Source organism: Felis catus, chromosome B3 (assembly GCF_018350175.1).
Source record: "Felis catus isolate Fca126 chromosome B3, F.catus_Fca126_mat1.0, whole genome shotgun sequence".
Lineage (NCBI taxonomy): Eukaryota > Metazoa > Chordata > Mammalia > Carnivora > Felidae > Felis > Felis catus.
This window is the reverse complement of record NC_058373.1, coordinates 19,697,173-19,723,507: the sequence shown is the minus strand read 5'-3', so window position 1 is coordinate 19,723,507 and position 26,335 is coordinate 19,697,173. Positions and strand designations below refer to the sequence as shown.

General features: G+C 47.1%; 1 protein-coding gene across 2 annotated transcripts in view; it reads left to right on the top strand.

Moving 5' to 3' along the window:
- PCSK6 (proprotein convertase subtilisin/kexin type 6) overlaps positions 1 to 26,335 on the top strand; it is a 192,607-nt gene that overhangs the window by 35,367 nt on the left and 130,905 nt on the right. For both annotated transcript variants that reach the window (XM_023254991.2, XM_023254992.2), the window contains exon 2: positions 15,041 to 15,145. In XM_023254991.2, coding sequence (XP_023110759.2) covers positions 15,041 to 15,145 — 105 coding nt within the window. The remainder of the gene's footprint in view (positions 1 to 15,040; positions 15,146 to 26,335) is intronic.

Sequence of the window (26,335 nt, the reverse complement as noted above, 5' to 3'; positions counted from 1 at the left end):
GTTTCCAAACCACGATGTGCTCTGCAACCGGGAAAGGGTGTCCCTCGAGTTGTGTTTTGGTGAAATCATGACAGCTGCCTCATCAGTAGCTTCTTCATTTTTAATTACCGGCTTGGGGTTGAGTCACACAAGCCAAATGATAGAGCGTGTTTCTCTTTACGTCTGTTGTTAATTGGCATTATTGAGTTTGGGCACTAATGCGGTTGGACTCAAGTTTTCCATGTCTTCACTCATGGAAGCTTGTCTCGGTAGGGCAAGCCCCCCAGAGGTCAGCTGATTTAGGCGGCTGGTACGGGGCTGCCTGGTCAGCAGACCTGGACGGCCACACCCCCAGGATGGACATCTGGTAAAAGGAAGCTGGGGTGATGGGGGTCAGGTGGACTTGGCCTGTTGCCAAGAACGTTCCTGCCTCCTCTCTGGTATCCTTTTACCCTGTGAGGGAAACCACATAATAGAGGGACACAGGAGGGGGATAAACTGCCTGGAGCCAAGAGTAGTTAGTAATTACAGCTGGGCAGCATTGCTGTGCTCTGGTTTCTGTTCTCTGCTCCTTGGGGCTGGCTACACCTTCTCCCTTGTAGGGCTCCCTGTCATGGGAGCTGACACCCAGCACCCTAAGTGACATGGGAGAGGAGTGAGTTTTAGGAGAGGTGGGGAGAGAATGTGGAAGAGATATATTTTTACTGTGGTAAAATATTCATTTATTATTGTTTTAATTTAATTTTATTTTTTTAATTTTTTTAACGTTTATTTATTTTTGAGACAGAAAGAGACAAAGCATGAATGGGGGAGGGTCAGAGAGAGAGGGAGACACAGAATCCGAAACAGGCTCCAGGCTCTGAGCTGTCAGCACAGAGCCTGACACGGGGCTCGAACTCACACACCACAAGATCATGACCCGAGCCGAAGTCTGACGCTCAACCGACTGAGCCACCCAGGCACCCCTATTTGTTTTAATTTTAAAGTTAATTTATTTCAAGAGAGAGGGAGAGCGTGAGCAGGGGAGGGGCAGAGAGAGAGGGGAACAGAGGATCCGAAGCAGGCTATGTGCTGACAGCCGAGACCCCGATACGGGCTTGAACTCATGAATGGTGAGATCATGACCTGAGCTGAAGTTGGACACTTAACTGATAGAGCCACCCAGGAGTCCCGTTGTGGTAATATATTCATAATAAAATTTACCATCTTAACCATTTCTAGGTGTAGAGTTTGGGGTCGTTAAATACATTCTCATAGTCACACAACCTTCACCACCACCTGTCTCCAGAACTTTTTCGTCCTCCCAAACTGAAACTCTATACCCATTCAACACTTAACTTCCTCATTCCTCCTCCCTCAGCCCCTGGCAATCCCCCGCAGTCCCCATTCTGCTTTCTGTCTTTATGAATTTGATGATCCTTGGTACCTCATGGAAGTGGAATCATAACAATATTTGTTCCTTTGTGACTGGCTCGTTTCACTCCACATAATGTCCTCAGGGTTCATCCATATTGTAACATGTGTCAAAATGTCCTTGCTTTTTAAGACTCAATGATGCTCCATTGTGTGCATAGACCACATTCATCCATCGATGGACACTTGGGTTGCTTCCTCCTTTTGACTATTGTGAACAGTGCTGATGTGAACGTGGATGTACAAATATCTATTCAAGTCCTTGCTTTTGCTTCTTTGGGGTATAGGAGCTATTTATTTTTAAAGGGAAAAATTTGAAGATTAATTTCTCTAAAATCCTTTTTAATTTCCCTCAGGATAACTGCTCTCTAGTGAGAGTGTTTTAGATATTAAAGTTTGAATTTTAAGCCTATCTTTCATAAGGACAAAAATCCTTTTTTCTTTTTTTCCCCAAATCGTGCAGCCTTTTGACCTTCCTCAGTGAAGTAGCCCCAAATGGCAGCCCATTGCCAGCCTCTCTGGAGATCCCCAGATGGACCCCACCTATTTTCCTGGGGTGCTTACTGTAGCTTTGCTCTTGGGTCTGTGGTGTAACCAGCCTGCCAGGTGTGCTGTGCACGGCCATTGGTGCTGAAGGTCACGGACATGGCTTTACTCCATTCACAAGCTGAGATGCTTTTTGCTAAGAGCACATCTGGGCATGCCCAGAGCTTCTCTGGTGAATTTTCCAGGTGAGACTTTCTAAGGATAAGGCCACATACTTAGGTCTTGCATACTCAGAGACAAGTGAACAGTGTACCTCCTCGAGTGAGGGAAATCTAAACCAAATTGTCTAGATCCCCTTGTTTCAGGGGCCGTGGAATCCCTGTGGTCCATAGGCTGCACCAGTGGTGGTAACATTTTAAAATTAGTTGCTAATGTTAAAAACTTGGGAGATCTCTTATAGAATTGAAGTGTCAACTTCTCTGGAAGAGTTCAGGAGATCTGGCAGAACTGGGTTCCCTGAGTCTCCACCTACCTGCCTCCTCCCCATCATAGGGTCCATGCCTGGGCCTGGAGGGCAGCGAGGGCACTTCTCCCAACTAGATCCAAACAGGGACAAGTGGCATGAACCTATCTGCAGTATCAGGCCACCACGCGGGAGGTGGGGGGCAGCCTTGGGGGCTGGGGTGAGGATCAGGGCCCGGATCCATAGATGGACGGGGCCAGGCCTCGAGCGGCCTCCCGACCCCAGTGGTCATCTACCCTTGAAATAAACCTCATTGGCTTCCTGTCTCTTTTACAAAGTAGTTGTGGGCCTGATGAGTTTCAGGGGAGGGAGGAAGACCGGGTTCCAAGGACCAACTCACCAAAGAGACGGTTGTTGAAGTGATTCAGGTTTTGACCTCAATTCTAGACTAGAAGGTCTTTAGGCTTTATTTGGGAAAGGGGGGCAGTGAGAACTCTAGTTACCCTGTTGTATTGCAATTAAAATATTCTTTATAGGAACACCTGGGTGGCTCTGTCAGTTAGGCGACCGACTTTGGCTCAGGTCATGATCTCTAGGTTAATGAATTCAAGCCCCGTATCGGGTTTTGTGCTGACAGCACGGAGCCTGGAGCCTGCTTCAGATTCTGTGTCTCCCTCTCTCTCTGCCCCTCCCCCACTTTCTTTCTGCCCCTCCCCCACCTCTCTCCCAAAAATAATATTCTTTTTAAAAAATATGATAACAGTCATGAGGTCTCAGAAATAGCTGGGACTGTAGTATACAACTTTTTCTGAACCGTTTGAAAGTACATCGCTGAGCTGACCTTATCACCCCTCATCCTTTACTGTGTCTTTCATAACAAACAGCACCATATTCTACAGAACTGTGGCACCCTGGAAACCAGAGGATTACAGATGGTCATTGCCACCATCTGGCCATCAAACCTCCGACACTGTTGCCAACTTCCCAACAGTAGCCTTCACAGGAAAGGATCCTGTTCAGAGTCAGGTGTTACATACAGCTATGGGGGTCTTTCAACTAAACTATAAGGGGATGGACGCCAGAAAAAAAAACTTAGCGGCCAAGAGAAATATCATTTTAATGCAACGTTTTAAAATTTGAAATTTGCACAGTGAGCAAAATATCAGAAAGTTAAATAAAGGCAAGTTCAGCATTGCTGATTTTTCCTTTGCCTCTGGCTTCAATATGGCTTTGCACAGCGCTGTTCCTTACTCTCTTGGAGTCTAGAATAGTTCCTCACTGTTCTCTTGACTTTCGTGACCTTGGCACTTGCCAGTGTCAAGCCAATTACTCTGTGGAAGGTTCCCCTTCATTGGGGGTTTGTCTGCTGTTTGTTTGCTCACGATGATTTGGGCTCTGCACTTCGGGCGGTGACACGGTGTTCTCGCTGCGTCTGACCCCATGGCCCACGTTTCAATTTGCCTCATTGCTGGTGGCCCACTTGTTGATCACTCTGTTAACAGGCTTTGTCTGCCTGTCAAGTTTCTCTTTTCCCCTTTATAATTAGTAAATATTTTGTGGAGAGGTGCTTTGAAACTATGTAAAAATAGCCGATTCCTATACAACTTAGGATTTGTTCTTAAGTATATCTGTATGGACTCATGGTTTCCTAGTTCATTCTTGGACTGGAACCTCCAAGAGGGATTATTTATTTTGATTTTCAACTGGTCTCGGTTTGGCCTTGTAGGTGCCTTTCAAGTCTGGCTCCCGTGTGCTGGTGATATGTCTCTAGAGTTCTTTGCGTCATTTCTTACTCTCTTCCCAAATGTGGTATTACAGATTCCTCTTGCACTTTCCCTGCCCTGACCCTGGAATCAGCCATTTTTCCAAAAGCCCTGGTTCCTTTTAGTAGAAAATGGTACTTAGAAGCCAAGACCCGGGCTCTGGGTGGGTTTGCCACTGTTTGAGTGTTGCTTCTCACAGGCCTGTCCAGTGAGGGGAGACACATGTGCACACGCTGGTGTGTCTGCCTATCTCTTTGTCTATCTATCTATCTATCTATCTGGAAAACTAAAATCGCATGGCTGTCCAATTCCAATCCCAGCACCACAGAGTTCTTTCTAGTTTTCTTGTCTAACAGTGAGAAATCTCTCCCACTACCCCAGGGTGTTAACTGTATTTGATCATTCTCCTGTGGGTAACCAAGGTGCCATGTGTTCTGTCTACGTCTCACGGTGTGGACAAGCTCCTCACCCACTTGGGCTCTGACACCCAGGCTGGGCTGCTCTCTCCCAGGGCAGACACTCTTGCAACCTGCTCAGGGCCACCCCAGGTCTCCCCTTATACCCTTGGTGCCCTTCCCCCACACACCAGAAGCCGTGCTGTGCCCCACATGGCTTTAGGACCTGCATTTTTTCAGGAGGAGGAGCCTTACTTTTGTATTTTTCAATCAAAATGAAACAAAAATAAATACAAAAGTAGCATTGGGTTTAGAAATCTGATAAAGTGGCTAATTCTAGATGGCTGCAAAGAAATCTTTAACCAGTAAATGGTTTAAAAAGAAGACCTTCAAAGTAAAGATTGTAGAGTTTTTCAGACAGCTCTTTGTGAGTGTTAAAGGTATATGTTGAGGCCAGATATATAATATAATATATATAAGCAATATATAATATATAAACATCCTCATAGGAGGCCAGACCATTCGGTTTGGCAACTTCAGGGAAGAGAAAATGAAGGCTGCTAAGTAAAAATTAATGATTTTTCAGGAATTTGTAGGAAGTTGAGCAGCTTAATTGCATGCTTTGGGTGGATATGTGTTGAAGAAAGTAATTTTAGGAGACTAGGAAATTGTGCAATAATCTTAACTTGGGTCAGAATTGTAATTATTGCAGTAACAGAATGTTGCTATGTGTATATGTGACCGAAATGGGAAGCAGGTTTTTTTCTTCTTTTTTTAATGCTTTAAAAAATAACAACAAAATGTCCATTCTCCCTCTTTGGACTTCCTTAATTATAAATACCAGGTAACTCAGTTCTGGCTAAATATAGGTTCAGTGGCCATCTATATTTATAACTTTCTTCAGGTAGGAGTCACCAGAGCAAGACAGAATTAATTTGGTGTGTAGGTTTTTTTTATAGGCTCTAATTAGTTATGTTTTTCTTAAGCAGACCAACTGGGATCAATACTATTATATAACTGAACTCTGATGCCCGTGACTTTTAAACATAGACTCTTCCCCAGAAGCCAGAGGCCCTCAGAAGAGGCCAGCCCTGAAGACCAGCAGGTCCGGAAGCCGGCATGCTGCAGCTGTGAGCGGACAGGGCTCGAAACATCTGTTTCCAGCCAAGGGCAGGCTTTGGGAGTGATAAAGTGAAGAGTTTTTTGCAAAGTCAGATGTCTCATCTACAGCCCATTCATTTCTGAGACCTTGGATCGTGACATTTCGTGGCTGCTTATCAGCTGTTCCCGTGAGGCAGATTTAACTGTGTGAGCCTGGGGAGGTGGGAGTGGCATTTTTGTGCACTGACCAAAGCGTGCATTAAGCCAACCCCCCAGCCCCCCAACCCAGCGTGCTGACTTGAGAGCTCAGGGAACCGCACCTGCATCTGAGGTCACGTTCATTGGAGGGCTGAGTGGGCGGCTAGACCTTTGGAACGATCCGATGTCATCTCGGGTGGATTTGGCATGCTCCTCAGTGACTTTGCTGCAAATCAAATGTAGTATATTAGATGGGGCTCTTCTCCACCATTCCTTGGGATCTGCAGAAAACAACAAATCATCTTCTTTTTCTTCAGGAAGGCAGGGTGCACCCCAGCCGCCAGCACCCGCAGATCCCTCGGGCCTCACACCTGCCCTGTATGAGCAGGGAGGTGATTTGAAGCTGGAAATACTCAAATTTACAGGAAAAAAAAAAAAAAACCAAAAAGCCAAAACGAGACAAGAGAGGCTCTTCCTGTCAACATCCCCAGCCCAGGCCTCTCCCCCGACACACTTGGCTTCTGCCTCTTCCTTGTTTGGCTTTGCAAGCTGTTTATACTCATCCCACCTGTAGTCCCCAAGAGTCTTCCTCTCCAAGGCCAGTTAGCTTGCCATGAATGAAGGGTGCCAGGCCACTTGGATGGAAGTGCAGAGTCCTGCATGGCCTCTCGCTCAGCCTGCACCCGTGGGAGTGGAGCTCAGAGGAGCTGCATGGGGCCTAGCCCAGGCCACACAGCAGGTAGATGGTTGCCTGACTCCACAGCCTCAGCACCGTCATGAGAGGGGAGGCTTAGAGAGAACCTGAAAGGCAAGACAGCAGTCACTGGGCTGAGAGGCACGGGGTCTTGATTGGCCCCAGGGCCACGCTGGACAACTATATGTAAGGCAGAGAGGGGAAGACGTGTGTGTCCTTCCAGTATCACTTGAAATCTGTTCATTTCACCGAATATGTTTTGAGCTTCTGCCATGCACCAGACACTGCCAGGGCCTGAGGATTTACAGATGACAGTTCCTGCCTTCGAGAGCTTACCGTGGAAGGATGGAGGGAAGGTGGGTTATGATAGCCACATGTGGGCAGACCTGATCCTGGAAGGTCCAGGAGGGCTTCCTGGAGGCAGTGATAGCTCAGGTGATGGTTAAAAATGGAGTGGGAGGTAGTCTTATTGGTGTGAAGGGGCTGACACACAACAGCAGCACCCAAGGACAGAGGTGATGCCACCAGGGCCAGGCCTTTGGCCAGAGAGGTGGCCTGGCCTAGTGGTGGAGATTCTTATGTGCCCCATGAGGGGCCAAGGCTTTGTTGTGGAAGGGAAGGCAGGGCTGGGGTAGGAATGGCAGTACAATGGTGCAGAAGAGGGTCAGAGGCCAGCCAGGGCCCTGCTTTGGTCCTAGTAGAGCAGTGGGGCCACCTACACTGATGTGGGGGTAATGGGGTTCAGCCAGGCTTGAGAAACTTTCAGCAGGTCACTTCCAGAGGGTTTGGTGACACTGGACACCTGTGGAAAGTGTGGCACCATTTACCAAGACAAGGGACTCCTCGAGAGGAGGAACAGATCTGGAAGGAGGTGAGGGTGGCAAGAAGATGCTGACCTCAAGATGGCGGCTCTAGCTGTGGCTCTGGTTGTGGTGGGGAGTCATCTGGGACGTACACATTGGGGGCTGCTCCCCTCTATGCTCAGCCTGGAATAAGGAAACCAAGATGGTGAGGGTGTGACCCTGCCCCCGCAAGACTCAGCCTGTACAGCACAGATGTGCTCCGGACCCAGGTGGGTGGGAGAGGCTTCCCAGAAGAGCTGGTGTGGAGCTAGCCTGGAAGGCCCAGCAAGGGAGGGGCAGCCTCCTGGAAAGGGACTCGACACAGTCCCTGGATACAGCTCAGCGTCTCCTGGGAAGAGGCTTTGGCATACCTGTGTGTGGCAGCAGCCGGGACCCCAGGAGCCAGAACCTTCATCTGGGGGTGGGCCTGGCTCACAGCCAGCATTCATGCTATCAGGTGATTCTGACAAAGGTAGTGGCCTTGGTGGCCCTCAGACCCAGAAGTTCTGAATTAGAGCAATTAATAGCAGCCTCAGGAGATCCTGTTGGATATCAGGGCTGTGGGAAAACCAAAGACTTTCCTGGTTGCATTTCAGAGCCATTTAATTTTTTTTTTTTAACATTTATTTATTTTCTGGGACAGAGAGAGACAGAGCATGAACGGGGGAGGGGCAGAGAGAGAGGGAGACACAGAATCGGAAACAGGCTCCAGGCTCCGAGCCATCAGCCCAGAGCCTGACGCGGGGCTCGAACTCACGGACCACGAGATCGTGACCTGGCTGAAGTCGGACGCTTAACCGACTGCGCCACCCAGGCGCCCCTCAGAGCCATTTATTTGTGAATCTTGCATAAACACCCCAGGCAACTGTATACATACATATACAAACATATCTGAATATGCACATACATGTATATACACACACCCACACATCTCTGTGTACATACATACACACTCATACATGCACACACATATACACACATATCTGAATACATACATATATATACCCACAAACATCCATATACATGTACGCATATATTGCACACTGCACATCCATATACATGTGAACATGCATGTATACACACATGTTTGAATGCGTACATATATACATGCGTGCATATATATGCATAAGCACACATATCCGTGTGTACACATGGGCACATACACTCACATGTGGACATAATGGAATAGATACGTGCATGGAATATATGTCTCTCAGGATTTCTGCTTGAAATGGAGAGTGGACGCCTGTTGAGCCACTTGGCCCTGTGTGAACACACCTGCTATTGAGGATGAGAACCAAGATGACTGGGACCCCCCCATGGCAACCAATGCTGTGAATGTGGCAAGAGGCAGAAGCCATGATGGTTATGAATGGGAACTCCGAGGTCACGTCCTCACTGTGCTACTCACTCAAGATATGGTCTTGAAGTAGTTACTTTACCACTCCGTGCCTCAGTTTCCCCAACTTCAGGGTGAGGATAGCATAAGGACGTCATGACAGTCAAACAAGTGAAGGCATCTAAAACTGCTCTCCTACTGCCTGAGACATGGCATGTGCTCAGCAAGTGCCAGCTGCTCTTGACGTGAGCCAGGAGCCCCCAGTAAATGTTGGGGACCCTCAGTGGCTGGGAGATGGGAAGGACGGAGAATTGCCATTCCCTGCGAACTCTGTGTGCTTTTGTACTATGTATATTTTGTACCATGTGCAGACATTATCTAGACTTTTTATTTATTTATTTACCTATTTATTTTAATGTTTAGTTATTTGGGGGGTGGACAGAGAGACAGGGGGACAGAGGATCTGAAGCAGGTTCTGCACTGTCAGCACAGAGCCAGACCCGGGGCTCAAACTCACAAACCATGAGATCATGACCTGAGCCGAAGTCAGACGCCCAACCGACTGAGCCACCCAGGCGCCCCATCTAGATTTGTTAAAATAGAGTACCCCATTAAAGAGAAACCATGCTTCAACCGTCTTCACTGTGGATTCTTTGATCTCATTTCTCCCAATGCTCTGGCCGAGAACGTTTAGCAGGGTTTTTAATGATGTTTTAATGATGTTACCAATTTTATCAACTAATGTGTATAATTACACATCAGTGTTGAGTAAAGAGACTTGAGTGTTACATATTCAGAAGATTGTTCACATTCTTGGAGGGGGTTACTAACAGACTGGCTCTAATTAATGCATTGTGCAAATACCATGGACAGGAAAGAGAAAAGGCACTGAAATTTTATGTTGTGACTTAAAAAACAAACAAACAAACAAACAAACAAACAAAACACCCTGCACACCAGAGATCAGATTCATTGATGGAGAGCAGATTGAGGTTCTGGAAGGGCTCAGAGCTGAGCAGGACAGGCAGACAGCCTAGGATGCTGGGGGAAGAATTTCTCTTTCATTGTCAAGGAGGAGAAGGAAGAGGAGACTGCCAGCACCCTCAAACAGCGATAGTCTGTGGAAGCCACTCACCCCATGTTTATAAAGGCAGGCTGCTTCGATACTGGCTTGAGAAGCGGTACACAGAGCACGTGAGTGGTGACTCCCAGAGGACAGTGAGGCCTGGTGTAAACACTGTCCCAGGCCGTGGCTGAGGGACAGCAGCACAGGATGGCCCAGACTGCCAAGTTGGGAGGAGCAGCTACTTAATATCAGTGCAGAAGTCATATCAAAATAATGATATTTCCTCACTTAGGAAAGTGAATTCAAGATCACCTTGAATTCAAGTCTTTATGCCGCCCCAGTTTTTCTATTTATCCTTATGGTTCCAGCTCTTGTCAATTTGACCCTGAAGATGTACCAAAAGTGTTGCAATAATCCTAAGCCCTAATTTGTGTGTCTCTTTGTCATTTGGTGTCAGATGTTGTCACCTATTCATCTGTGGCCAGGTGGGGTGGGAGGGATTGTTGGTTCAGGAATTGGGAAACCCTGAGAGTTAACAACTGGGGATAACTCCCTGGGCGGTTTCCCATTTATAAAATGGGACCATTCCCAAGGTTCTTTCCCTTCTCTGTAGGTCAGGACCATGTGACAGGGACACATGGGACATGTCCCTTACGTTTAACCAGGCCAGTGGCCATGTCCCCAATGATGCTGCTAGAGAATGGAGGCTTCCCAGCCATCCTGTCCTCTTAGCTCATGTAGGCACCTGGAGGTCTTAAAAAGCAGCTCCCTAAGCTGGGAGGGGCATTAACTGGGGTCGACACTGCCGTGGCAGGCAAGGTGAGAACCAGAGGAAAATTTAGATGGGGTGGGGGAGGAGAAGGAAGTAGGAAATAGCTCCTAAATCATAAATGCTGCATCAGCCAAGCGAGATGACTTTCGCTTGGCTGTGTTCCATGAGCAGTCAGGTGCACCCATCTCCTGCCCCCTCCTTGATCCTTTCTGACCTTTTGGCCATGATGAAAACCTCATATTCCTGACCCATGCCTGATACCAGGGGAGGGCCATGGTAGAGGGCAGGATAGTGTGAATCAGACAGATGTGAGTGACCTCCTGGGGCATCCGACAAAGAGGACTCCTGGAGAAAGGGCAGCTCAATGGCCACATGAGACGCCACAGGTGATGGGACAGCAGCTGTACCTATGTTTCTAAGCAGAGCCCCTCAGCATATGGACTGGTGGTCCCCAACTTTTGGAGAAGCCATGTTCATCATCAGAGACTTTGCTGGACTCCCAAAGTATGCTCAGCAGCAAATGCCATAAATCACAGGTTGGCAAACATTTTCTGTGAAATGTTTTGGGCTCCTGAGCCAGAGGGTCTCAGTAGCACACAATTCTGTCATTGTAATATGAAAGTGGCCATGGGCACTAGGTCAATGAATGGGTGTGGCTGTGCTCCAATAAAGCTTTATTGATAAAAACACAAGGTGTATATAGCATTGAAAGCAGGTTCATGAACAGGTATTTGCATACACATGCTCATAGCAACATTATTCACAATAGCCAAAGGGAGGAAGTGAAAATCCGTGTGTCCATGAATGGATGGATGGAAAACAGAATGTGGTATACAAATACAAGGGAATATTATTCAGCCTTTAAAAGGAAGAAAGTGTTGACAAATGTCACGACATAGATGAACCTTGAGAACACCATGTTTAGGGAAATAAGCCAGTCACAAAAGGGGAAATGATTCTACTCATATGAGATATCTAAAGCCATCAAACTCACAGAGACAGGAAGTAGCATGGGGTTTGCCAGGGTTTGGCGGGGAGGGGGGAATGGGAGTTCATGAAATGGGTGCAGTTTGGGGAGAGAGAAAAGTTCTGGAGACAGAGGGTGTCGTTGGCCGCACAACGTTGTGAATGTACTCAGTGCCACTGAACTGCACACTGGTAAATGGTAAATGTTATACTATGTATATTTTACCACACACAAAAAAAATAAGCTAAACAGGAGATAGACCAGATTTGGCCTATGGACCATAGTTTTCTGATGCCTACTCTGAATTAATGAGTATTTATTTATTTATTTATTTATTTATTTTTAAATGCTTGTTTTTTACAGAGAGAAAGAGAGAGAGAGAGAGGGAGGGAGAGAATAAGTGGGGGAAGAGCAGGGGGGGGGGGGAGGCAGAGAATCCCAAACAGGCTCTGCACTGTCAATGCAGAGCCTGATGTGGGGCTCAAACCCATGAACCGTGTGATCACGACCTGAGCTGAAATCAAGAGTCAGATGCTTAACTGACTGAGCCACCCAGGTGCCCCATCCTCTCCTTGTCTTACCCTTACAGTAATTCCAGTACTTTCTGTCCTGTGCCACCCTTTCTGTCCTGTGCTGCCCTGAATCACACTATCTGGCCTCAAATCTTTGGCCATGAGGAAGGAATGTGGCTGCTGCCCACCCACTCATGCCAACTCTCCATAAGGACCCAGAAGGTGGAGAGAGGTGTTCAGAATTTCAGGGACCCTTGCAGCTGCTGTCAGATTTATGAACAGCCAGTGATCTGACCCCCTCACTGGTTTCTCTGAAACACATTCCAGCTTATTCTGCAGCTAACCTTGTAGGGGCAGGAGGACAGCCTTGGCTGGTGTCCCCTTCTCCTCTACATTGGGAGTGGTCCTTCCTGAACCCCCCAGTCCCTATGCTGGGCTGGACATACACTTCCAGACAGATGTGGCACTGGTCACCACTGCCACTGGGGTCGGTTTGCCAGGTCAGCCCTGGGGAGCATCTGTTCCTCCCATGGATTGCTCGAGGAGAGCAGTCCTCATTAGCTCAGACCCTGGACACCATTGCTAAGGATGATCATGGTGGCTCAAAGGCAGGGAGCTGGGTGGCGGTGGGGTTGGCTACCTCTGGCCTGGCTTGGCTGCCCTGAGGCCAGGTGCTGCCCTGAATGGCCTCCAGGGCTGCCCTGACACGGGTTTGCTTAAGGTCAGCAGCTCTGCGAGTAATCCACCCCTTTGCCAGCAAATTTGATTCACCTCTTAGTTTCTCCATGTCCCTGGATGGGAATTGACTTGAATGCCCAGAGTTAAAAGGCCAGGAGTTGTGAAACATCTCCCAGGGATGGTGGCAGCTTAGAAGCAAACATGCTGATTAAATACTGCTGTAAGTTAAGACTCCATTATTGCTTATGGCTCTAAATCACAGCTCTGGCATGCGTTAGGAGGAGGCTTGACATATCTAGCAATTAACTCTGTTGAAGAAGTGAGCAAGGTGACTCATCTGTAGGAGAAATAAAAGTGCTTTTGTGCAAAATGGGGCCGAAATAACGAGGTTTATGATGGCAGAAGGGGTGTCTCGTGGTAGAACATGAACTGAGAATCTTAATTGCAGAAAACCATTTATTGAGCACTTACTACCTGCTGGGCACTCTGCTAGATCTTCCTATATTCGTGTAATTTAAGTCTTAGAGCAACCCTGCAAGGCAGTAGTTACTATTTTCACAAGGAAACTAAGACTCAGAGAGGGCCGGAAGCCCAGGTCACCCCGCAGGAAGGGATCGAGTTGGAATGTGGGCCCAGATTGGGCCAAAATCTAAAGCATCCTGGTCCTAGCGAGGGGAATGGAGGAGCCGTGGGGAGGAGCCAGACAGAGAATCCCGACCAGTGTTTGTTGAACACCCATGATACCTATTTAATCCTCACGACTATAATAGTATTCAGTATTCCATAGTTGTAAGCTGTTGCTTACAACTCAGAGCACTCAGGAGCAAGTTTAAGTGAAAAAGGAGGATTTATGTATTTTTTATTTTTTATTTAATTTTTAAAAAATGTTCATTTTTGAGAGAGAGAGAGAGAGCTCACACGCAAGCAGGCAAGGGGCAGAGAACGAGGGACAGAGGATCTGAAGCGGTCTCTGCACGGACAGCAGTGATCCCGATGCAGGTCTGACACTCACAAACCGTGAGATCATGACCCAAGCCAAGGTCAGATGCTCAACTGAGCCACCCAGGTGCCCTGGAAAAGGAGGATTTTTAAATGGGAATCTCCTGACACTTAAGAACAGGAGACAGCCAGGCAGCTGGGATTGCTGGAAACAAGGGCTGGAGGGCTCTCATCTTGTGGAAATGGCCACTCTGAGCATCCACATCCCCCCAGGTCTCTGCCTGGGCCGGTCAAGCCTCATGGGGTTAGGTCACAGCAGACAAAATGGCTTGAGTGAGGCAGGTGTAGCCAAAGGTTGTTGGGCGTTGCTCAGACTTTAGTTGTACTGAACTCCAGTGGCTAAGTAGTTTTGTCCCCATTTTACACATAAGGAATCGAGATTCACAGGGGGCGAATGTCCTTGCCCAAGATCACATGGCTAGTGGTGGTGAAGGGAGAGGGAAGGTTTTGAACCAGGTTCATATCGTAATCACCACACATGTGCCATCCTAGAGGACAAACTGTCTTAAATTCTCCCTTTGATCAGAAGCTGGAAAAGAAACTAGGATGGTTTAGGCTGAGAAGGGCAACTTGAAAGTCTGTATAATGTTCAGTCCAGCCTCTTTTAAGAAGCTCTGCTTTCAAGGATGGTGACCAACAAGCTAGTTTCAACAACCAGTGAAAGTCAGAACAAAAAACAGGTCTTCTGAGAACAATGTCCTGATACTCAAGGGTCACTGAGGCATGAGCGCCTGCCTGTCCTGAAGGCCACATCCATTGCTTCTCTTGGTTCTGTCCAGCCCTCAAGCTGAAATCTGTCTCGACAAACCACCCCTGGCAGAAAATTGGGACACCCTGGGGGTTTGGATGTTCTCATCTGACCTTTCCACAATCCCCAAGCAGATGGACGTGCGTGTTTTCTTTGGCTCCCTTGTTTTGCTTGGGAGTGAATGTTCATTCTTAGATCTTTCAGTTTACCCGTGGGGTGGAGAAGATGGAGTTTGTTTATAAATGAATATTTTGGTATAAGCCTGACTTGACACTAACTTAGCTACTTCAGGGATGCTTGGCCCTAAATGAACATGGATTCTTGTCTACCAAACTTGGCCGAGATAGTACACATTTTAAATGATAGGCACTTAATACAAGATTTGCTTCACTGGAAACACGACCCTGTGTTGTTTATCCCAAAAGGATTGTCTAAATCCACCGTCATGTTTGTAAACACCAACTATATGCCAGAGAGATGAGTGGGAAGGCATAACGGAGGGTATGTTTCCTTTGGGAGCAGAATGAGTCTCTAAGAGAAAGGGAAGATTTTTGTGGGATAGAGGATTTTTGAAGCTGTTTGTAAGGCTGTATTGACTGATAGTGTCCCGCTTCTTGTTTTGCAGATTGGAAACCTGGAAAATTACTACCATTTTTATCATAGCAAAACCTTTAAAAGATCGACTTTGAGCAGCAGAGGCCCTCATACCTTCCTCAGGATGGACCCCCAGGTACAGATCTCTACTCTCTGGACAGGACCCTTTCCTAAGGCCTAGAGCATTGTTTGCTTTTCGTGTGGGTCTGTGCTTCTAAAAAGGGCTGAGCCTTGATTTTAATATGGTTCTACATAGTCGTTAGTTTTCTTTGTCCACTTTGAATAAAACAAGACAGATGTGTAGCAACAAATCAGACCATCTGAATGCTCAGAATATTTGGTCCCTTGTCAGACTGGAGAATTTAAATTGGCTTCAGTTTGAAGCAACAATCAAATGAGTATAGATCTGTTGATATTTTACATCTTTAGAAATCAACAGAATGCACCGTAATTAGAGGAGATAAATATCTGAATATCACCCATAACAGCAAAAAGACCAGGGAATTCAAAGCAGTGTTTTAATGATTAAATTAGAGATTGGGCCGAAAGATGTTTTTGCGGTTGTCATAACACATGTCTTAATGGTTACCATGAATTTTAAAACTTGGGCAGTAAATATAACTTTTTTCCCCTTAAAAGTTCATGTGATCTTTGAGAGTAAGACAAATATAATTTGCAAAGAGGCTGACAGTTTAAGTTTTCATGTAATTCATGTTTATTGGGTGGTTAATGATACTTCCTTTCTGCATAGATTTGAGACTAATGTTTCACAAATGCCAGTCAAAACAGATCCTGGTAAGCTTACAAATTGAAGATGGTCAAGTTAGCTTTTGATGACTCCATTCATTCAGCAGGTGATTCTGGAATCCCAGCAATGTGTCAGGCTCTGTCCATAGTGGTGTCATTGGAGTGGGTGGTCAGGCTGATAGAAAATGAGGCAGTAAGTAGAAAAATATGTGATCTATCACAGGGTGATGAGTGCTATGAGGGAAAATGAAATTCATGTGAGAAGCGGTAGCAGCCCCAAATGAGGCTATTGGTAAATCATAGTTTTAGAACATGGAACTCGCCTTCTCGTGAAAGCAATGTGCTAAAATGTTAGTTTGAGCTTCCAAGCTGGCTCACGATACTATTTCAGCTATTCCCACAGAATATTTATAATAAAGTTTCCATGGAGAAATGGGTTCTTGGTGTTGTCCCAGGCCACCCCCAACTGACAGTCGTAGCTCCTTTTGTATTGGCTGAGCCACGGATGGATGGGAGAGATGGTTTATCCCTGGACACTGTACCCGCCACACCCTTCTCCAGGGCTTACCTTTGTGATGCTCTGATTCCGAGCACATGAGAAAGTGGTCCTCGTGGAACCCATTCATGTAATTGGACTGTGACAAGGCAGACATGTACATATTTCTGAGTTCATTTTATTGGTGTGTAGGTGAACAAATGGGTGGATAGATAGAAGGAAATAGATATGAGGCTCCTGGGTGGCTCAGTCGGTTAAGTGTCTGACTCTTGACTTCGGCCCAGGTCATGATCTCATGGTTTGTGGGTTCGAGCCCCATATCGGGCTCTGTGCTGACAGTGTGGGGCCTGCTTGGGATTTTCTCTCTCTCCCTCTCTCTCTGCCCCTGCCCTGCTCACACATGCATGTGCTCTCTCCCTCAAAATAAATAAACATCTGGGGCGCCTGGGTGGCTCAGTCAGTTAAGCGGCCGACTTCAGCTCAGGTCATGATCTTGTGGTCCGTGAGTTCGAGCCCCACGTCAGGCTCTGTGCTGACAGCTCAGAGCCTGGAGCCTGTTTCAGATTCTGTGTCTCCCTCTCTCTGACCCTCCCCCGTTCATGCTCTATCTCTCTCTGTCTCAAAAATAAACATTAAAAAAAATTTAAAAATAAGTAAATAAACATTTAAAAAATTTTTTAAATGAAGCAAGTAGATATGAAACATTATGCTAATCTCATTATTCCTTCCTAGCAGGGAAGAGAATTTGATGCTTATTAAGGGACTACTATGTGCTTGAGTACTTTAACATACATCCTCTCATCTGATCATAGGGGGCTGTGATTATACCTATGTGTGTTCACACCATGGAACTGGAAGGAATGTTTTTTAAAAAGGGGCTGGTATAGGGGCGCCTGGGTGGCACAGTCGGTTAAGCGTCCGACTTCATCCAGGTCACGATCTCGCGGTCCGTGAGTTCGAGCCCCGCGCCGGGCTCTGGGCTGATGGCTCGGAGCCTGGAGCCTGTTTCCGATTCTGTGTCTCCCTTTCTCTCTGCCCCTCCCCCGTTCATGCTCTGTCTCTCTCTGTCCCAAAAATAAATAAAAACGTGGAAAAAAAATAAATTAAAAAAAAAGGGGGGCTGGTATATATATATATATACATATATATATACATATATATGTATATATATATATATATATATGTATATATATATATTTACATTTACATTTTTTTCCCTCCTGGAAGCAGAGCCAGATTGTAGTTGCCAATTCCCACAGAATGGGCAGTTGGAGAAGGGTGAGCAGACTGGATGCCTCTGTCAGTATTACACTGAGTGGAAGGGGGTTCTCTGTGCTGGTCACCAAAGAAACTGGATTCTTTGAGGCCGCACAGGGGGTGCTGAGATTCACAACAGCATCACCTCTCAAAGCCTTGAGAAACTTCTGAGCTAGAAAGGGAGTTCCTGCCATGGCCCTCCACAATTTCACTTCTAAGCAAATGGTGCTCTGTCTTGTGAAGACGATGTGCTTTTTCTTCATCTGAAGCCTTGAGAGTTTGTGGTAAATTGCTACCACACAGATAGTTACAACAAGGGGCAAGCCATTTGAATAGGGGAGCCCCTGTACCCCAACATAATTATGCAATGAGAAGATACTGGGGCAGCGCCTTTCTTGGCCCCTTTCCACAGGTCCTTCTGAGGATTAAGCTGGTTTCTCAATTGTTAGAGAACTAAGGCAGAGTTGAAATAGGACCTGAGTTTTATAGACATCCTTTTTTTTTTTTTTAAGTGACTAAATTTTAGAACGGCTAAAGATATTCAACTTGGCTGCTCTTCCCTTCCTTCCCAAAAATATTAATTGTGCACCTGCTGGGTACCCCCGTGCCCAAGGGAATGCAGAGATGCCTGAGCGTCCACCTGGGTGAGTCCCCAGCAGAGCAGGGCATGGGAGCTGGTCATGAGATTGTTCGAGGCGTCAGAGAAGGAGTCCAGGCAGGCTTGAGCACCATGGGGTGGGAGTGTCCAGACCTGCCTCTGCTGCATCATCTAAGGTGCTGGGCTCGTTCACTTGAGGTGCACTCAAAGTACTACATTCAGTTTGGGACCGAGGGCAAACCATTCCCAGCGATCAGTTGTGTCCTTGAATGGAAGAGAAAGAAGGATAGACTTTCTCTGAGCAAAGGCTATGGCAGTTACATTTTTTCAAATACAAGTCCTTTTTACACAAGAACTTCTTAATAAGCTTTGCAGGGCTGCTATCAAAGCATCCTGCCGCTAGAGAAGAGAGAGAAAAGGTAAACAGCCTGCACATTCCAGCCCTGCCTATGACTTCCATGCGATTGGCCACTGCTTTCTCACAGCACTAATTAAATTTGTAGCCTCCGGGAAAGCATATAGACATCTGAACCAATTATGAATTCAGAATCGCAAGCGAAATCCCTCTGTTTATATCAGTCTAGTTGAATACAAACCAGATCAATTAGCTGTCAGTCTGGCTAACTAATATTTACTCTGCCTCGTCATTTCTGATTAAATATTGGGCAAAATTAGCTGGCGTAGCCACGTGTGTAGTGTTATCTTTTCCTCCCGGCGCGCCAGAACGCTTTCCTACGTGAGCGAAGCATTTCTGTGACACCTTGGCGTTTGGAGATGGTGTGATTAGTATTAATAAGAAAAGGACAAGATGAGTTAATATTATTCAGAGACACTGGAATGCAGAGTCGCCATTGGGTTCGAATGACCAAACTGGAAATGAATGTTACAGGGCTCGGGTACAGTCCGATCGAATGCAGATGGTATTTTATTTTAATTAGCTCCAGTCCCTATTGTGTAAGAGCACTTTGATAAGTGATGGAATTTACAGTCAACCCCTACCTCACAAAAGAGCTGAGAGAGTGTACATTTGTTAAAGCAAAGCAAAACACAAGCGGGGAGGGAATATTTAAGAGTTCCTTAGCCACCCCTGCGTGAGCACGCACATGCATTTATTAAGTATCTTTTTGCATGGATCGCATACCAGAATTGTACTGTTGTTTTCTTTGCATTCTTAATTACCTTCACTTGATGTTTTGGTGGGGTTTTTTTGCTTTTGTTTTTGTTTTTGTTTTTTTACCACCCTTGAAAAGGGCCATTTTACTCCAAGTGCTTTGTGGATCAGCCCTCTCCTCGGGAGAACAGCCCAACTGTTCTCCGCGTGCAGTATCAGTCACTGGGTTTTTCCAAGGGCTATCATTTAAGCAAACTGAAAGCATTTGTTTTTAACTTGTTCTTGTGCCAAAAGTCTGGAGAAGGGTGGATGTTACAGAAGCATCGGCCAATGGCTGTAAGGGCTCACAAATTTTTTTTAAATTACTTGTTCTGATTTCGTTCCAAGCTGGCTTATAGTTCAGCGTGGCTGCCTACATCTTCCAACCCTTACATTTTAGTGCGATGACTCGGGTACAGCCCTTCCCTTCCCTTCAGTTCTCAGCCAGATTGATGACAGAAATGGAAGGATAAAGATGTTATCAGGCAGGCCCTCAGTGGCTCCTTCCGGGGCGATGGGAACCTTCACTTTGAGGCTTCATTTCAGTGCTTTAAGCTCAGAAGTTGGAAGTGATTTCCATGACCAGAGTAGGCATTCTGTGTTGTCGGATGGGACTTTGCCCCCAGAGTTTAATCAAAGCTCAGGTTTCTTTCCAGCAGTGATGCAACGTTTAAGCAGATCTTTCCATTAACCACAGATGGAATTTTATCTGAGAGTTTTGTGTGCAAGAGCCATTCAAAGTGCAAACAAAAAGTTCCTGGCAAATTCAAGCACATAGACAGCAAATGACCAGATTGATCTCAGGGTTGATGAACTTGTTGTAGGCTGGGGGCAGGGGACAGCTGCCACCCAGGGTCCGATGGATTTGCCCATATGGAGACTAGAGAAATCTCCAGCTGTCTCTTCATATTTTCTTTATTTTTTTTAAACTATTTTATGTTTCTTTATTTTTGAGACAGAGAGAGAGAGAGTGTGAGTGGGGGAGAGGCAGAGAGAGAGGGAGACACAGAATCTGAAGCAGTCTCCAGGCTTTGAGCTGTCAGCACAGAGCCCAATGTGGGGCTTGAACTCATGAACCGCAAGATCATGACCTGACCCGAAGTTGGATGTTTAACCGACTGAGCCACCCAGGCGCTCCTGTCTCTTCACATTTTCTGTACAACCCGAATGGATCGAGTGGGATGGCCACTATGAATTGGTAAAAAGTTAGAATTTCAAAATATACTTTAAAAGATGGTGCTTTATTACTTCACTAGCACATTCAATGCTTCTGCTTTGATGCCTCATAGACATCTCCAAGTCCACAACCCAGCTGACCATCCCTGACTCTGCTCTGTCCCAGAGAAGAGTGTCATTGGCATCCACAGTGTGAGCAGCAGCTTCCCTCACACCACACTGGTTCTACACCCTGTACAGCTCTGTGCTGCCCTTGTCCTGTGTTGCCCCCTGCACCCCCACCCTCTCTCACGTGGACCACTGCACTGCCCTCCTTCCTGGCCTGTCGCAGACTTCCTTGCCTCTCACCAGTCTGCTCTTCACTCTCCCAGGAGGTCTTATGAAACACACATATGATGGTACCACTGTCCCTTAGGATGTACCTTCCAGGACTTTCTTCCTCTGGCCTCCCTGTGACCCCTGGGCCCCAGCCACACTGGCCTTTACAACCCCTCAGACAGCATGGGCTCTTTCCCCCTATAGAGTCTTTGCACAGGCTGCCTTTCCCCACTGTGTCTCTTCCTCACCCGCTTGTCTTGGCTCATGTGTGCCTGCTGCCAGAAGCTGGCTCAGAGTCCTCTGACTTTACTTGCTCTTCCTATAGTTGTATATTTATATTCTAGACTTGCGAGACTATTCCATTAGAATCTATCTTCCTCACTGGATTCCAGGAGCAGAGGCGTCATGTCTGTTTTTCTCATTACTCTTGTCCCAGCTTGACATTTGAGCATAGCAGTGGCAGGGCCATAGAGGGTCTGGGGGGCCTCCACATCCAGCCTTCATTCCGAGCTGACCGCTGTCACAGGAGATGCGCCATCTTGAAAAGTTTAGTGGTCACATAGATGTAGGAGAAATTGCACTGTCTTCCTCTTTGAAGGAAGGAAAGAAACCTGTCTAGCTCGGCAGCTATCGGACTTGTTTGACCACGGCCTCCTCCCTTTTGTTCCTGTAACATCTGTTTCCTGGCCATTTTGGAAATAGTGCCAAGATTGCGGGCCTGGGTGGGAGCACACAGGAGCATACGGCAACGTTTGGTGGGAGTGACGAGTGGTTTAGTGTGCTTGGTGACAGGGATGGGGTTGGTGGGAGCTGCAGATGGTTCCCATGGAGGCAGGGAGGCCTGGAGCATGAGGCTGAGGAGACTGTTAAGTTTTCTGGAACCCAAGGAGAGGCGATGGGGAGGTGAGCTGACCTGAGGTGGAGGAGCTTACAGTTAAAAGCATGTAAGCCCATCTCTTGCCAGTGAATTGTAAAGTTCTTGAGGGCCAAGGCACATCTTAGTTGTATTTATTCCCATGCAGGTCCAGCAGACTACCCAGCAAATAGTAGACAGACACTTCGTAAATGTTTATTGAAACATATCTCAATTTGCACAGAGTAGGTTCACATAAGCAAGTTATATCTGTTTTCATTTGTTTATCAGCTTCTTTTTATGTAACTACTTTAGATGTGACTTGTGCCCTGCCTTGGTAACATTATGACAAAAATCCTGGGGCATCTGGGTGGCTCAGTCAGCTGAGCGCCCGACTTTGGCTCAGGTCATGATCTCGCAGTCTGTGAGTTCAAGCCCCGCATCGGTCTCTGTGCTGACAGCTCAGAGCCTGGAGTCTACTTCGGATTCTGTGTCTCCCTCTCTCTCTGCCCATCCCCTACTCATTCTCTCTCTCTCTCTCTCTCTCTCTCTCTCTCTGTCAAAAATAAACATTAAAAAAAAAATAAAAATCCTAAAAAGGGCCCAGATGAGCTAATTAAGCTGCATCCTGTATCACTAAAGCCTACAATGACAAAAGTACAGACAATACTGGCTGGATACCAGGCGTGCTGACCAGTATCTGGTTGGTGAACGCGGGGGACCTAGGCTTTGGCTACCTGCCCCATTGTCCATGAGTAGAGGCAGGTGATGCTCAAGAGGGTCAGGGAGAACAAGGGTAACTCTCTTTCATTTCAGCCAAGTAAGAACTAACTTATAAATGAAAGAATAGACCCAATTTTCCAAACTACTTTCACACCTACTGGTCTCCAAAATGGGCAGAATGAGTACCATCATCTCTCACCAATATAAAGCAGTCATCCTTTGGCTCATGTAGTTCAGCTCAGATGGCAAGAATTGGAGAGATGGTCTACACATTGTTTCAGTTGTGGCTGTAGAATGAGGAAGTGGGGAAGGGCTAGGTTTCCAGGTGCCTCCACGCCACTGGGGGAGGAAGGAGGTAGGTTTCTACGCCAAGTTAGAATACCCTTTATTTTGTTGGTTCATCTTCCTTCTCCTCTCCCTCTTATGCTGCCCTGGCTGCTGGGTTTCCAGCTGAGCAACTGCCATAGCAGCTCAGCATCCCCTACCCCGCCCCAAGGTGATACCCTCAGGTGGGCTTGGGCATCTCACTGAGACAGGCTATAGTGAGGCTGTCTAATCATTGCTTGCCTGTGGGGCTGGTCCCCTCTGCTCCCCAGGAACATCAGTGCTGCTCTATTTCTCCATTTCTCAAATCCTCACATGGAAAGCCCCGATCCACTTTCTACTCCATGAGCCTAGCTGAGTTTAATGGTTCTTACCCATTTTAGAATCGTAGATCCCTTTTGAAAAGCTGATGAAAGTTCTGGATTCTCTCTCTCTCTCCAGAAGAAGAAAGAAATCATGTGCTCATATCCACACCACTTTGCCAGTAGTTTCTGAGGTTTCGTGGGACCATAGGCTGTCCTTCCATTCTTGAGGGACCCTGGGCCCTGGGGCAAGAAGGCCCACCTTAGCTTCCTGCTCTTGTCAGGTATGCATTAACCATTGCCTATCATGAGAGACGGTGACCTTGAAAACCGTAAGGTCACATGCACTTGTCAGGGAGCAGTGTTTTCCTTTCTTTAAATTCCTCACTCAGTGAGTTGGCTTCTTACTTAACTCTTCACCTGGTTGAAAGTTGGCCCAACAAGTGTTGGGACAAGGTGTTGAGAGGGGTCCAGTGTTGATGAGAATCAAGATCTAAGCATCACAGACCATTGAGTGCCAAAGGGTCTTCAGAGTGGGCTGAGCCGACCCGTTGACTTTGCAGATTGGAGGCAGAAGCTCAGGCAATCTCCCACAGGGGAAGTGAGTCAGAGACTTATCGCCTACTTTACTTCTGCTTCTCCCTGGAAGGAGGTCTTAGGATTTGATGGCACCTGGACCCTCAGGGGTCTGGACTTCTTCCACAGATTTTCCCTGGTCTACATTCAGAGGCTGGCTTACTCAAGGTGAACAGTAGAGGGAATGCCCTGTCCTTTAGCAAACTGTCCTTCCCTTTGATGATGCTAAGGGAGAAAGAGAAAGAAAACAGAGAGCTGGCAAGAATTGGCTCCCACGTTCTGGATACAACTGTGCATGGAAACCAGAACCTGTATAGAATTAACTTTCAACAAACTGAGCATACAAGGCATGTCAAGGATTTTAGCAGCTTGAGTCAAATACGTGCTCTTCCCCTTGAGGTAGTGGGGACATGAGAGGGGGTGGGGTCAAGGATCTCTGCAAATGGCCTTTGTTGCCTTAGCTCCATCTCCCAGAAAAGACTCTGGAGCCCCCTTCTAGGACTTTCCAGCTCCCACCAAGTTCCTGAGACTTCTCAAGCCCTAGAGGGGCCCCTTCTCAAGCCCAAGCTGTTGAGGGCTTTACGGCAGGACACGGGCACATGGTGGCTTCGGGTGGAATGTGGCTGGGTTTTCATGCTCTCCCTGGTGTCATTGGCTTATGGGAGGAAGCTACAAAATAAGCCCCTTTGTCACTTGTCAAACCTACAGCAGATGTGCTAGGCCAGCTTCTGGTCTGGCAGCATGCCTGTGGCCCCAGGGAAGAGAACATGACCAGGTCTGCCCAAGGCACGCCTGCCAAAACGCTTGGCCAATTCACAGCCCAGTAGCACTGATAACCCATGACACCCGCAGGCCATCTAGTGGGATCCTGCTCATTTCTGTTAGCTCTTTATACACATCTTTAAATTTTGTCTTATCTTATCTACAGAATGGCATTCACCAGATGCCTAGTTTTAATTTGACTTCTCCAGAAGAAAGCTGGAGGGGCAGGCCGGCAAAAGGGAGAAGTGCTATTCACATAACCTTGGGAAGATTATGAAGTCTTCTGCATGACTAGAATTCTCTCCCCCAGAGCAAATAACTTTCTATGATAAATATGCTGCATGTTTAGCAAGAAACGTACCAAAAAAAAAAAAATAGATAAAAAGAAAAGGGTCAGTGTGAAGTTCCACCTTCAAATTATGACTTTGAAGAAATCAAGACACTCTATACAGGTCTATACAGGTTTGCTAAGAGAGATGATTTGCGTTTGGGCCAGACGTGGCCTTTGGCAAACATTGCTCTGGCTCCAGATCATTTCCCGTTGATCTTCCACAAATGATCAACCAAGGTCATCGGGTGGTCCTTGAGACTCATCGCATTTTCTCCTCTGAAATATGTTTTTAAAAGTCTACTTGTAGTTATGCTATATTTGTAATCCGTAATGTAGTCACTTAACAGCACTCCTTTGTTCAAGAAAGCATTTAGTGAGCTCCCATTCTGTGCCACGCGTTGCCTGATACACTGAAATACAGGGGTGAGCAAAATCCAGGCCAGTGGGGAGCAGAGGGGCATCAGCCCAACCCCCAGGTATGTCCAATTACAGACTGGCCAGTGTTGGAAGAATGAGGTGCAGGACAAGCCCTTGACCTCTGGCAGATGCACACCTAAGTTTGTATTCAGCCTGCATCCGTTTTTAATCTGCCTTTTCAGTGAGAAGGAGGAGAGTACTTCGGTCCAGCCTATCTTTGCTGAGAAGTACGTGGTACAGGGCATGTATTTGCTAACATGACTGAGGAAATGAGGGCCCCTGAACAGATAATGTCCACATTGTGGGGCAAAGGCGCTGGTAAAGAGACATGCAGGGGAGTCTAGGAGCCCCTCAACAGCCAGCCTGGATGTCAGACAAGGTTTCCAGGGTGCATAATGGTTAAAAGATGAATGCAGAGGTGCCTGGGTGGCTCAGTCCATTAAGTCTCCCACTTCAGCTCAGGTCATGATCTCATGGTTTATGAATTTGAGCCTTGCATTGGGCTCTGCACTGATGGTACAGAACCTGCTTGGGATTCTCTCTCTTCCTCTCTTTCTGCCCTGCCTCAAAATTAATTAAAAAAAAAAAAAAAAAAAAGGTGAATACAGGGAAATGGCCCAGCAAAGGCAGGAAGCACACGCCAGTCAGAAGGCATAGAGCTTGTGGCACAGCTCAGCCTTGGACACTTGCTGCTGGATGTGGAAGACCAGGAGAGAGTGACCTGGGGTAGAGTGAGGGTCAGGGGGTCAGATTTGCATTTCTGCATTGGTCCTGGGGCAGGGACACCCTGACAGTCCTGTGACCACCCAGACACAAGGGGCACTGGCCACGGCCATAAAAAGAGGGGACAGGACCCTGACACCTCTAGCAGACTGAATGTGAGGCCCTCACATTGGGGCGGATTCCAGTTTTGTTCTGATTTGGAGAATGGGTGCGTTTTCATGCCACTGAGCTAGAAGGGAGAAATAGCAGGCCGAGTGGGGCCTGAGTGGGGAGCAGGCTCACTTTGGGGGCAGCTGGAATGTGAGAGGTGGCGGTGGGGAGAGGTGTTGGGTGCCCTGTGGCTTACCGGGGAAGGAGCAGTCGGGGCCAGAGCTCCAGGTCTGTGTGGGAAGTGGTTCTAGCCAGAGCTGGCCTCAGGGGGTGCACCAGGACAGCTGTTCCAGCGTTTAAAATACTGGTCAAGAGCCTCTGCCTTGGAGCATCTCTCCCCGGCCCAGTGCACTCGGCCTCAGCACCCAGCCTCGGCCACTGTGGTCCCTCCTCTGGGGTCCTGTGTGTTCTTGTCACCAGCAG